The following is a 14,634-nucleotide window of genomic DNA, read 5'->3' as shown; positions in this document are numbered from 1 at the left end:
TAAGGAAAAAAATTATTCTTTTTCTTTTTTCTTTTCTATCTAAATGAGATTATAGATGTTGACTAAACTAATTGCGGTAGTCAAATCAGTATGCTGTATACCTTATATGGTGCTGTAATGTCAATTATATCTTAATAATACTGGAAAAACAATTATACAATTAAATCAGGGCATTATGAATAATTAACCAAAGAAAATAGGTATGCAGACTTTTCATCAGCCTAATTTTTAATACTGAACTAGAAGGCATAAGCTGAATTAACAAGTTTAACCAGTAAATCTATTGTTAAATTTTTCTTCCAAAAAGTTTCGGTTCCATTCCAAGGCCTGTGCCTTACTGTCTTCCCAAAGCAGCATCTGGTACTAGAAGAAAAGAAATGCAACTCACTTCATTTAGTCTTTTCTGCAAATCTTTGACTTGATGTGAATATTCTTCCAAAACACGTTCAATGTGTTCTTTTCCAGGGTAAGGGATGACTTTCCTGTGAGAATCAAGTTCTACTTCATACTTAGGGAAAAAAGGAATTTGTGTCAAAGTCCCAGCTGAAGATGTGTTTTCAATTATTGTGCCACGAACAGATGACATAAAAAATGGACTTGAAGAACCTAAATATTAAAGAATCAATTTTATTAACTTATTAATTAACTTGCTAATAAATTCATTATGTGCCAAACATTATCCTAGGTGATTTCCTTACTGAACAGTGAAGGAGCTCAAGGTCTCATGGGGCAAATAAGACAAGTGAAAGTATCTCTGGGAGAGAGGAGCACATGGCAAAAAGGAGAAGCAGATGGAGGAGGAGGAAAGAATTTTATTTGATAGTGATCAAGTGATACTTGAGCTGAATGAGGCTTAAAGTCTCTAAGATTAAGAATTAACTAGTCTGGAGGACAGAAAAAGAGAAAGGCATTCCAGGCAGTGGAACCACAATTACTGGCGAGGAGGCTTAACACAACATGGTGAAAGCAAAGTGGTCGCCACATATAAGAATGGACGCATAGGATGAATCATGAAGGACCTTGTAGTCATGCCAAGGAGTTTGGATTTCATCCAGAAAGCTCTGGAGAATCATTAAGGATTTGAAATTAGAGGGCAGGGGTAATACAACTAGGTTTGTGTTTTGAAAAGGCTCTCTGTCTTTGGTATGGAGAATGCATTGATGGGGATAAAGCTGAAGGTAAATAATCCAAGTAGTAGAAGGCTTTCAGCAGTACAGGCAATAAATGACAAGGGTGTGCCCTAAAGTAAAAGCAGTGGTGATACACACAGGGCATGGACTTGAGAAATATATGTGGAAAGTAAGAGAGAGGAAGGTGTTAAGGATTTCTTTTGGGGTTTGGGCTTCAGCAACATTCAAGTAATGATGTCTGATTTGTGCACACTGTACATGGATTGAAGTTCAGAGATGTGTTTTGCTTCAGAGATTAGGATTTAGGAATAAACAGCCTGTGAGTTCTAGTGGATCTTTAAAGGCAGTCAATAGGATCATCTAGGGGCAAAGCATAGAATGAAAAGAGAGAGGATCAAGAAAGGTGCTTAAGGAAATATCAATAGTTAAAGGAAAGACAAAGGATGTAAAACCCAGGAAGATTCACAGAGGTCTCACAAAGATTTTAGAGCATTATATTCAAGACATACCACTGGCTTAGACTGAGAGACAGAGACAGTGTGAGATGAAAAGAGGCCTTTCTATCAGCAAACTGAGAAAATCACTCAGCTGCATATGCTACTTTTATATGCTACCTTTCATACAAAAGAAAGGACTCAAAGTCAGACCCAACAGTCAAGAGGATGAAGTCAAGAATCACGGTCAACCTAGCCCAGGTGGATTTCAGAATTGGGACAGACATAAGTGCTTCCTGTTTCCTCTTTTTTGAATAAGATTGAGCGTAGTGGTTATACTATGCCTGCCTACCACTGAATATTAAGTATCACAGGTCTTTAGATTGAGAGGAACTTAAGGAGCTTTATTTAAGTAATTAAAATTAAAGAGTTTCATCCAAACTGAATCTCATTGAGATAAAGAGATTCTGGCCTTTGAGTGATGCTGTAATGGGATCAGACTGTTAAGGGCTTTCTTGAGAACAAGTGAATATATTCTGCATGTGAAATAAATGTAAATAATTTTTGACTTAGATACGATAATGTAGTTATGTAGGACACTTATTCTAAGGAGATACATGTTTGAGTTTTGAGGCAAGAATCATGATGCATTCAACTTGAGCAAAATGAAATATAAATTGTAGGTATAGAGATAAAGAAAATATAATAAAATTTTGACAACTAGTGCATCCAGGTAAATAGTATTCAGGTATTCAATGTACTATTTTTTCATTTTTTCTACCATTTTGGAAAATTTCAAAATAAAATGTGGGGGCAAAAGAGTTCACTGGATATAGTAAAAGAAGGGGAAGGGGAGGAAGGGGAGGAGGAAGAGATCTAGTCACCTTAGCCAGAGTGATTTCATTGGAATACTGGGTTCAGACGTACTAAGGCAATAGTTTGCAGAGTGAATGGATGGTAAAGATATGAAGACAGTGAATACAGACTTGTCTCTCAGAAGGCATAGCTAGCTATGAAGGAAAGAAGAGATAAAGCAAACATAGGTTGAAGGAAAGGTTTTGTTGTTTGAGTTTTTGTTATATTTATCTGTTAGTGTTTTTAGGTCAGGAGAGATGTAGCATGTTTATATTGATGGATATGTGCTACTGGAGAGGAGGAGACTGAAGATATCGAAATGAGTGGGGTCAAAGATTTTGCAGAGATTCTGGAGCCAAATCTCAGAGGTGCTAGAGGTTTTGGGAAATGAAGCATGGGTAGCAAATTAAGAAGCTGCCTTCTCCATTGAAAGAGGCATGGATTGTGAAAAACAGTGGATCTTAGGGGCAAGATATGAGAAGGTACAAGAATAACAGCCTAATTGTTTTATTATCTCCAGCAATTAGGAAATGGTGTTATCTGAAAGTAAGGAAGAATGTGGTAGGGTAAAGGAATCTCAGAGAATGGTATAATTTCAAAATAAGTATTGTGGGAAAATGAAAGAGAACTGGCTAAGATCAAAAGAAAGATTCTTCAGGGGGAAATCGGTGGAAAATTCACATTTGTGTCTTTTTTCTAGCAGAATCTTCCGGCAGCCCAGTACAAAAATGGAGACGACAGTCTGTCTGATAAGGACTGGGGTTTTCCTGTAAGAGAGCAACAGAAGAATAAGAGAAAAGGAAGTTGAGGATATTGACAAGTGATTGGCTAGAATAATGAATGACACAAAAGAAAATAAAGATAGAAAGAGGTTGGTAATTTAGGAGAAAATGGAAGAATCTAGAGCCATTGTTCTCAACTTTTGTCATAAATCAGAATCACCTAGAGAGCTTTAAATAAAAACAGTGGTGCCCGAGCCCCATTCCAGACCTACTGAATCAGAATCTCCACATGCATCAGAGCCACTTCAACGTGTAAAAATATCAAACAGCAACTCTGACATGGGGTCATGGTTGAGAACCACTCCCTGCATGAGGCAGAAAAAGTACCAGAAGAGTGCCAGAAGACAGGAGGCTGGATAGCAACAGTCCAACAGTTTTTGGTAATAAGATCCGAGGAAGACAGGGGAGTAGGTAGCTAGCATAAAGGTCAAAATAAGAACTAGAAAAGGGAAGAAAGTGAGTGTAACATTTTAATGGACCATCCATGAAGACAGAGACTTCACAGGGTGATGATGTCCCTGAGGAGGGAGGGACAGTCTGTGAACTAAGTGCCAGTGCTCATGCTGCATTATGAGGGACAGAGTGTAAATGGAGAGGTGAGCTAGTGGAAGCAGGCAGGATTGATGCATATAGTACAGTACAGGTGACAATGTCTTAGGATGGCATGAGCATCCTAAGCAGTAGCTTCTTTTACAAAATAAGGGTGCTAAAATTAAGGTTTTTAAGTAGACAACAGTAAGACAACAGATCTGTACAGGCATACTCAGAGATATTGCAGTTAAGTCACAGACCACCACAATAAAGTGAATATTGCAATAAAGTGAGTCACATGAATTTTTTGGTTTCCCAGTATATATAAAAGTTATGTTTATACCATACTGTAACCTACTAAGTGTGCAATAGCATTATATCTAAAAGAGGCACATACCTTAAGTTAAAAATATTGTATTGCTAAAAACACTAACCATCACCCAAACCTATTGATGGTGCTGGTAGACTTGCTTGATGCAGGATTCCCATAAATCTTCAATTTGTAAAAAAAAAAAAAAAAGGCAATATCCACAAAGCACAATTAAATGAGGTATGCATATAACTGAGAATAAACTCTGGATGTATTCTTTTAGATGAGAGATAAGACAGAGAAAGCAGTTGGGATTGTGCAGGTAGGTCATTTTCCTGACAGCCAGAAAATCCATTCTCTCTTGTTCTCCTTAGTACGCTGTGTGTTGCATGATTTACTTTCCCAGGCTCCTTTCCCAACTCCTTTCCTGGTTAGGCTTACAGTGGGAGGTGCTGGTGGAAAGACCATAAGGCAGGAGGAGAAGCTAGGATATTGCTCCCCATCGCCTGCTTCTGATGGGCTTCACACGGGTGGCTTCAGCTCCCTGCAGGCAGCCCTCTCTGTGGTTCTAGCTCCTGCTTCTATGCCCTGACAACAGTTCCTTTTCTCATGGTGCTTCTAGCCCACTGCACTTGCTCATCCCTGGATTGTCTCATCCCGTTAGGCTTCTTCTCATCTCTTTAACATCCTTGTTACCTATTCCCTGTATTAAGTTTCACCCATTTTTATTTTCCTGACTGCTTGCTATCTTTTGATTGAAATAATTTCAGTCAGAGGTGATGGGGACCCGCACTAGGACAAAAGTAATAGGAATGGAGAGGGAAAATGAATTCGAGAGACATTTCTGAGTAGAAGAAGCAGGACTTAGTACCTGATTGAATTTGAGGGTGGATAAGGGAAAAGAAGTCAGGATGATAGGGAATCCTAGCTCAGAGTGGGTGAAGGGAGAGAAGGTATTTAGGGAAGCATGGATTGTGTCAAAGTGCCTCAACATAAAAACGATTTTTAAGCCAAAAAAAGTAATGTAAATATGTGCTAGAAACCAGGTATGCTATTTTTAAAAGATTAAACAATTTTTCAAAAAGTAGAATTATAAACAATATGGTAAATATTCATGGCAAAGTCTGTGCCCTGTACAGTTAAAATCAAAACATACTAAAAACAGCAGCTTGACTATTAGGAAAACTCACTAATTCTAATTTTTTTCTCGTTTTGTTTTATAAAGGAAACATACCTCCATTGGATGTGATGCCACCACCTGATAAAAGATCTTCATTATTTGATTCACAAGGTTTTTGCTCCATTTTAAATATTGCTACCTCTTCTTAGAGATCTTGAAATATAAATGCTTCCCTATTTGGTTCTTTTAGTTGTTATCTATACAAGACAGAAATTCAATCTTTAATACCAAGGTATTATGTGAAAAAAATTCATTAAAAAGGAACTGACTGTTCATATTTAAATTTTAATAATAATTTTTCACAGGAAAATATTAATACAGAAATATTTTATTATTATATACAATTAATAAGTGAATAGAATCTTATTATAAAAATTGTTAACCTAATGGCCAGCTGATTTATTAAAGACAATCTGAAAATAAAAAGTAATATTTTATTTGTTATAATTAATGCTCTGATTTGGGGCAAAGTTTTTTCTTTTCTTAAGTCTCTCTCATAAAGTTACATTGTCAAATAACAGAAGAAAATATCTCTTCAGTAAAAGAATGTCACAAATTAGTAAAAAAAAAATCACAAATCAGCAAACTGAAAATTATTAATAAAAGTTGAAGAACTTCTTTGATATCAAATAGTGCTCATAATTTTAGATTAGGCCAAGAAAGGATGTCTGGGTTTAGAGAACAATGATGATTACCTGATTCTAAAGCTCCCCTTCATCCTCTGAAAACAACCATAAAATCAACAAGGAAAACAAATAAATAAAACCACATGGACTCCACACCTTTAGCATCCTTAGAAAATACTACAACCTTCAAATTATGTATAAGCAAAGGGGATATTTTTTTCCAAAATTTCTCCCATAGTCTACCTACCATCAATACAAGTCTGTGGGTATGGAGAATGTGAGAGGAGAGGCTGAAAGGGAGCAGAGCAGGGCAGAGGGCTAAGAGGAAAGAAAGACAGATTCACGCCAGAAAGTGAACAAAAAAGCCAAGATACTAAGCACAGGTTGGAACTCAATAGTCCATAGCTCTGGCTATGCATGAAGGACTTGAAAGTCTGTTGGGACCATAAGTAGCAGCCTCAGAGAAGCAGTGAGCGTTTCTGGGTGAGAATCAGATATGAGAAGAGGTGATCTCCATTAGAGACAAGGTAGTAAAGGGAAAGGAGGAAATGAGGTGAAAATTCACGAACCTGGAGAAACAAAATGAAGTAAGATAAGCCAACTCTCTTTCTATGCCTCCTGCTCCAACATCACCGCCATCCATGAAAGAAACTGCCAGGATGAAGGCACTCTCAAACTAGGAATCCTGATCATGAAATGAACAGGAATAGAGAAAAGCATATTACATCTATACAAAAATACTACAAAATATCAGAAAATGTGAACAAAATCTTTTCTGCTGATGAAAAGTTGTCCCAGCCCTGTACCCCCATGCTGCCCCACGGACAAACATGAATTCAAAGAAAATTGTTAACACAACACTCTAAACTTAACTAAATATTCTCAAACAAGCATTTGGGATATGAAAAAGATCACTCAAATCAGAAATGTCATACCTAAGAACAGAAATGGAGAAGAAACAAAGAAAATAAGCCAACAAAAGGAAGAATTGAAATGAGAATTGGTTATGAAGTCAAGAAAAAAAGGCAAAAAAAAAAAACCAGACAAAATTGTATCAGAAACGAAGACCAAATTACAAAATACATAAGGGAGGACAGACTGCAATGAAAACATAATAAAGTCATGAAGAAAATCAGAAAAACCACCAAGAGAATGAAAACCAAGATAAAAAAGAAATGGATGAGTGAGGAAGTGAAATAAAGGGAAGACTGGCAAAGGAGGTTAAATATAATTGGTATCTCTGAAGAAAAAATCAAAACGATGAAACAGAACCATTATTTAAAACTATAATCCAAGACAGTTTCTTAGAAATAAAGGAAGACCTGAATCTACACATTTTTCATACTAGAGAAAATCAACCAAGAAAGATCAACTCTGAAACATATCCTAATAAAACAATATTAAGATTTTTAAAGATTATTAAAAAAATCCTCAGGACCTTCAGGCCAAAAAAAAAAAAAAAGATGAACTAATTTACAAAGGCAAGAGGATTAGAATGGCATCGGATTATTCAAAAATGTACAAAGCAAGGCAACAGTACGGCAGCATTTTCAAGACATATAAAGAAAGAAAGTACAAACCAAGGATAGTATATCCAGTCAAGATCTCCTTCAAAAGACTCAAAGCCATAGGAAAAAAAGAAAAAAGTTTTAAATGCGCCAGAACGCTGTACACATATGCCCCTTCTGAGGACTCTATTAGAGGGAGTGAAGCTTCATCCAATCAAAAGATAACTGGCAAATGTGGCAAGGTGTTAACTACTGGTGAAAATTTTTCTGTTTTTTTCTATAGGTTTTAAATTTTTCAAAATAAAATTTGGGGAAAAAGGTAAAGACAAATATTTTTTTAAAAATGATTGGGAAAACTGTGCGAAAGGACTGATGGTGAACATTTAAATATTCAATTGTAGAGCTGAGACTAAAACATGGCTGGGGTAATGACATTGAAGAATAGTGTGTGTGTGTGTGTGTGTGTGACAAAGGAGAACAGATGTAACTAAAAGTGGGAAGAGGAAAAAAAAGGGGAAAGTAGAAGACCACTGGTTGTCAAAACATACGATTTAAAATTGACAAAAAGCAAAAGATTAAGTTAAAAGGGGGGGGGGTTATAAGTACACTATAAAAAGTATTAATGCTAAGGTAACTACTAGAATAAAAATACAAACTTTCTTAAGTGGTAAAAGAATTTTAAAAAGAAAAAGTAAGGAGGAAATACCAAACAAACACCATAAATGTAATACACACAGTAATTATACTACAAGATAATAATGTACTAATAATATTACAGAAGTAACTTGCCTATTCAAAGAAAAGGATTTTCAAATTGACTCTTTAAAATATTTAACTCTATGCTGTACACAAGAGGACACTTAAAAGGTAATAGAAATAAAGTGATGGACAAAGATTTGCCAGGCAAATGCAAATAAAAAGCACAGGTCAAAATTCTAATAGCAGCACAAAAACTCTTCAAGCCAAAATATATTAAATAAAACAAAGGGCACTTAAAAGCCACATTACACAATAAAGGGATAATATTCCTAATTCTATGTACCATATAATATAGCAACCACTTAGATAATAAAACATAAATTGTGTAATTAAGAATATATAAACAGAAATTAAAGAATTTCTGAAAAATGACATTTAAAACACTACACACAAGAATCTGAGATACATTAAAGCAGTGAACAGAGAAAAGTTCCTCGTCTTAAACATCTATTTCAATAAAAATAAAAGAATGAAAATAAGTGATTTAAATTTCAAACACAAAAAGATAGAAAAAAAGTAAAATGAAAGAAAGCACATGGTAGGAAACAATAAAGATAAAAGCAGAAATGAGGTAGAAAACAGAAAAATAGATAAAATTAATGAATCAGAATTCTAATTCTTTAAAATACACACACACACACACACACACACACACACACACACACTATAAAACGCAAGAACTATCAAAGTGATGGAAAGAGGAACATCACATATAAGATATGTGATGATTCATGATTGTAAGCATAGTATAAAAAGTTTTTTTTTTGTTTTTTTTTTGTTTTTTATAAAAAAGCCTGTGAGCTAAAGAAAATTTTATTGGACAGAATTTCTTTTTATTTCACTCACAGTTTCTCTCTTTTGATTACTGAGGTGCCATCTGCTAAAACTACAATTAGATAAATTCTACCTTAATATGTTTCATGCTATTAATTTTAGGAAATAAGTAGTAGGTATGGAGACATTCCATAAAGAATTATAATAAATGGAATGTTAGCCAATATTGCTAGGCAATTTAAACATTCTAAATAGAAGAGATTGCTATTTGCTGGGGGAGGGGGGCGGGGAAGGGACTTATTTAAACAAGTTTCATCACGTATCTTTGCTATATAATTTACCTTACACCAAAATGATGCATTTGGGGACTCTTCAGGATGATGAACAACACTAACAAAATTCAAATTACAGAAAGATCAAAAGCATGAAAGAATGAGCAGGACAGGTAGAATCATAGCCCAGTGTTGGGCAATCATATGCTGAACCACTCTGCTTACTCCCCAGGTTTTTAGTATCAAGCAGGAAACAAACAGAGCCGATGAACAAGGTAAAAAGAACTGGAGTTGGAGGAGAGAGAAAAGGTTTGACTTTAAAATATTCTGATATGAGAACCACATTTGTTTACTTTGATAAAAGATGACGAATGAAATAAACTCTTAATTTAGTATCCACTGAGAAGTAAAAGGCCTTTAAAGAGTGGCAGTTCTTCAGAGAGAATTATTTTTTGTAGAAAATTAATAGTTTAAAAAAGAGTACAGGTTTATTTACTTTAGAATTTTAAAACAACCATTTATTTGTAAAAAAAAAAAGATGCTTAGTACTTCTACTTTATGAAATTTAGAATAATAAAATGTCTTTAAAAAAGTATTTGAATTCAGATTTTCACTATTTTAGATTGACTATATCCTCAATTTGGTCAAATTACTCAGAGTTCCTCTACTTTCATGACACTTTAAGAATTAGAACATTATTCCCATTTTCACGCATTAAGCTTACTAAATTATTAAGGATTTCTGGTTAAAGAAAGTTATTTTTCTGCAGTAAGTCATAAACTGTTAAAACCCTGTAATTTGTTGATTTGGAGATCATAACATGAACTTAGATGTGTTTGATTCCTTGGCTTCCAAAAGGCCGTGGTGGCTACGTGCTATACTTTCCCTAATGTGAACAGTTCTCATCCTGATCTTTCTTACTTATGGATACTTAAGGTGGATCTCTCCCGCGACTGTCTCCATAGTAAGTCAATTTAGAATCTATTCTGTCTTTTGATTGGGTATAAATTACTTATAATATATTATATTTAAATTCCCGAATTCACCAACTAATGACTCAAGCCCCTAGAGTACTGAACCATTCTACCTTCCCTAAGCCTGAGATTGGGGATTTCATAACACTGGACCATACTCTCGTAGAACCAGTCTGCAGGTTTTATGAAATTCTAAGGCTCCCCAAGATTGATCCCAATACAATATATCTGGTCTGGTACAGTCTCAGAAACACAATGAGAACAGTTAATGATGAACAAGCACTTCACTGCCTGAGCTACTATTGATTAACTGCTAACTAACTTCACATCACTTTTAGTGCTGCTTTCTCAATCATTCTTTCTCTTAGATGTTGTTATGACTGTTAGGGTTCAAATCCTAGCTCTGTGATCTGCTAGCTATGTGACTTTGAGAACAGTATTTAACCTCTATAAGACTAAGATAGAGATAAGGATTCTATACCTCAAAATAGAGTTAACTGACATAACACATGAGCAGCCTTAATAAATAGTACTTGCCTCAATTTATATGTATATGGTACCACATAACAGGATAGTAAAATATGAACAATAATGTCTTTATAATTTAAGCAGTGTATACTGACTCACTTTTCCATGATAAATAGCTCTACCTTTCTACTTATCTAGAAAGATGTGAGTTTCATATAGGTGCACTAGCAGGAAGGAAAATGAGTGTAGATTGTATTGAGTAAACACAGAGATCATTATAATGTAATATAAAATAAGCTATTTAAGATCATACTTGATCAGTATATGATACTGTCTTGTTTGTAGAATGGAAGAAGCACAGAACTTAGAGTTGGGAAACTTAATTCTGTCATTACTCACTTGTGAGAGCACGGGCAAATCTTTTCATGCCTGAGGCTCAATTTCCACCATCACTAAATGAGATTACAGCTGTGTTTTCCAAAATTTTTTTTTAAGCAGTGGAAGCCTTTCTTTAAATATTCAGAGCCCCAACTACACACCGTCCTCTTTGTCCCTGAGATACCTTTATGGAATGCAGAAGGCTCCACTGAGCATTGTTTGAAAACCACAGCTAAAGTCCTTGTAATTTTATTATCTTAGATATTCCAGCCTAGGCATTCAAGTTCAAGGCTTCAGTTACTAAAATATATTAGCAATAGATAGAGGTATGAAAAATGAATGTATCAGTTGTACATGTTCATAATTCTTAAATATAACTCAAAGTAAAACAAGAAATACCTTAATATCTGGGTATTCTTATTTTCACTTATCGTATTAACACCTGAAAAACAAAATATTTTAAAATCTGCTTATTAATACATAATGCTTTATTATCCAAAATTTATTATTTTCAAAAGTTCAATTCACAAGTTCATTTTCATCACTTAAGATCTTGACAACACCTAAAACATCCTCATATACAACAACAGCATCAAAAACCTTTAATTTTTTTTCTTTAGGCTTATCTTGTATATGAAAGTATATTTTTATAGTATTTATCTAGGCTATGTTTGTACAACAGAACGTGTTCAATTATATGCTCCCTCTTGGTCCAATGCTAATTATGTTGATATAGATCTTATTAGCATTATCAAGATAATACAGCAAGTAAACCTATAGACACATGCCCTGTCCCTTCACACATGTACATTGCTAGACTTGACCTTTCTTCAAGGTACAGTTCAAACTGACATAAATAGATTACCTGTCTTCTGACCATTTAAACTGATTTTCATTGCTTAGCGAGGCTTTGACCAGGCAACAGCTCTTGGACTTGGTTAGAAAAGTTACTGGGTAGAGGAACTTCTGCTGGTGGGTCAGAAATAGGTCTATAAATTTTAAGCAGTGGAGTTCAGATGATAATCATCTAGGATTTTTGGAATATTTCAGTGGAATCTAAGTGAGCAGTTGCCGCATTGGGAAAATGAGTGACAATATTCTATGTGCAGAATTAGGACAGACAAACAGAAGTACAGGGAGGTAGATTCTAGTTCAGGGTGGAGAGGGGCTTTCTAAAAACTGGAGCACCGTGAATATATACATAGTGGGCCTCCTTGTGAGGTATTCAAGCTGAGGGTGGATGAGCATTTGTTAGGTTGACAATTGTTACTGGCTGTCCTCTCTTGGGCAGAGTATTGAACCAGAAGATCTCTAAAATCTTCTCCAACTTGGACATTCTATGATTTCCTATGGAAAACATTTAGCAAAAGATGGCCAAAAATATGATGAATTCTCATTGATGATTTCAGTAAACAACAAAGCTACATAGAGACAATTCCACCACTTCTGCTAAGTTTCATGCTATTTTGTTTTTAAATTGTGGCTCTAGGTAAATTTTAATGAATATATATTCCTTTAATATCTCTGCACATATGTGTACAGTCATCTTAAATTTACCTTATCTCAAATTTGGTCTCTTCACATTACCACCTAACCTGCTTTCTAGGCTGAACTTGGATGATGACATCATAAACCCAACTTCCCACATTAGATATTTCGGTATCTTTCTTCATCTAATCTTCATCTACTCAAGATGAAGATTCTGTTGCCACATTCTGTTGAATCTATCTCTTTCATATCTTTTAACTCAGTGAAGAAACATTAAGTGTGTTCATAAGTCATAAGGAATCCTTGAATATGTAATTTAGTTAATTTTGGTTCCATGGTATTCTTTCATGCTTTAATCAACTCTTGCCAGACCGACTATAAAATACCAAAAAATGATCTTCCTAGATTCAGACTCTTACAATCTTTAAGAGTTTCCTTTCAAATCAGATCTATTTTGTTATATCTTGCTTGAAGACTCAGGCTTGAACTAAGGCTGACACCCGAAGCCCTTCATGATCTGGCCTAACCAATCTCTCAGCTTCATCCTTATCTTCACTCTCCTGACATGTCCTGTGACCCAGTAGAGGTCTACCTGCTGTGTCCTCAGCATGCTCTGCTGTTTTAGGACTCTGCTTTTATTTATACTCTTCTTTTAGTTTCTTCTTTCCTTCCTAGCCAAATCTCTACAGTTCAGTTTTTAGGAATGTGGAGAAAGAAATTCAACATTATATTACTGGTGGCAGTGTACATTGATCCAGTCTTTAAAATCAGTGTTCTAATAACAAAAGAAAACTGCCTAATACCTCTGAAAAATGATTTCATGTCAGAGACTAGATTTAGAGAACATGCTCTCCTTACTCTCCCCACATCAAAAGTAGTAAGCTTCGATTAAATCATTCATTCATATAAAGCACTTGGCACAGGGCCTGGCACTTGGTAAGCATTCAATGATTATTAATTACAAAAGAAACAAATCAAAAATATAATTTTGGGGAGTGGCTAAGTGCAATGATGAGAATAACGCAAGGCAGCAGTACAACAGAGAAAGTGGAGGCTACTTAAAGTCAGGAAAGGACTTTCTGAGGAGGTAGAATTTGAGCTGAATGATAAAAGGAGTCAGCCCCACAGCAGACTGGAGAAGATCCTAAGAGGAAATACCGCAAGCAAAGAAATGAGAGATGGGAAGGGCTCAGTGCTCACAGCCTAGGAAGGCAGCTAGAGAGGGTTCATGTAGATATGGGAGGATGAGGGGCCTACTTAGGGACAGTCAACTGTGTACTGTGCCCAAAGCATCACTATGCTTATTAACACTTCCTTTCCTAAATTATCCTGAGGAGTTGTTGGTGAGGTTGGCAGCAGGTAGAGTTCACGAGGCCTTGGAAAGACCATACTGAGGACTCTGGGATTTATTCTAATTGCGAAAAGCCATTGGAGGATTTTAATCAAGAGCATGTGATCTTCTAGGAGCTGGGTGGAAAATATACTGAGTAGAAGAGGGCCAGTTATGAGGCCATTGGAGTAGCCCAGCAGAAGGACTAGAACCTTACCCTACAGTGGGCCAGTGATCCAAACTGCATTGAAGCTGAGGTTGGGAAGAGGGATTGACTGCAAATGGGCATGAGAGACTTTTCTGGATGATGGAATTCTAAAACTGAATTGTGGTAATTGCACAACTCTGTAAATTTACTAAAAATCATTGGATTTTATACTTTAAATTGGTGACTTTTATGGTATGTAAATTATACCTCGAAAAACCATGTCAAAAAGAAAGTGGATGGGCTACTTTTTGTATGTACATTTTTGTGATGTTTTGTGGGATATGAGTAGGGGTGCAAATTAGTGGCCTAGGTCCCAAAAATCAATTAAGCCTGAATACTTGTTTTTTTCCTGTACCCTGAAAACTCCAAAGTATCTTCATTTCAAAATGACTAGGGGTTGCTTTCAGACAGATTCTAACATCTCCTCACATGGAAATACTTCAGCTTTGCCTGTTTTCCCCAAGCCTAGAACTCAATCCCCAGTTGTCTGCAACTCTTATTTGATATACGTATATATGATGGATAGCCAATAACATCTTAGCTATGGACCAAGCCTAACTCACTTTGAACCTTTATTCTCTTAACCAAACATATATATTAATAGAAATACACTTGAAAGTTTAAAAA

The 14,634-nt window shown here is 35.4% G+C and overlaps 1 protein-coding gene across 7 annotated transcripts in view; it reads right to left on the bottom strand.

Annotated features, from left to right (window-relative positions):
• Nucleotides 1–14,634, bottom strand: part of CCDC158 (coiled-coil domain containing 158) — a 67,390-nt gene that overhangs the window by 51,063 nt on the left and 1,693 nt on the right. For all 7 annotated transcript variants that reach the window (XR_004953098.1, XM_016156050.2, XM_036227827.1 and 4 more), the window contains exons 2-4: nucleotides 11,381–11,423; nucleotides 5,277–5,419; nucleotides 389–606 (exon numbers count right to left, since the gene is read on the bottom strand). Coding sequence is in view for 6 of the 7 variants with exons in the window: in XM_016156050.2 (XP_016011536.1) it covers nucleotides 389–606; nucleotides 5,277–5,346 (288 nt within the window). In the remaining variant the exon portion in view is untranslated. The remainder of the gene's footprint in view (nucleotides 1–388; nucleotides 607–5,276; nucleotides 5,420–11,380; nucleotides 11,424–14,634) is intronic.

The sequence above is a fragment of the Rousettus aegyptiacus genome, unplaced genomic scaffold (genome assembly GCF_014176215.1).
Source record: "Rousettus aegyptiacus isolate mRouAeg1 unplaced genomic scaffold, mRouAeg1.p scaffold_m13_p_10, whole genome shotgun sequence".
Taxonomy (NCBI): domain Eukaryota; kingdom Metazoa; phylum Chordata; class Mammalia; order Chiroptera; family Pteropodidae; genus Rousettus; species Rousettus aegyptiacus.
This window is presented reverse-complemented; position numbering and strand designations above follow the sequence as displayed.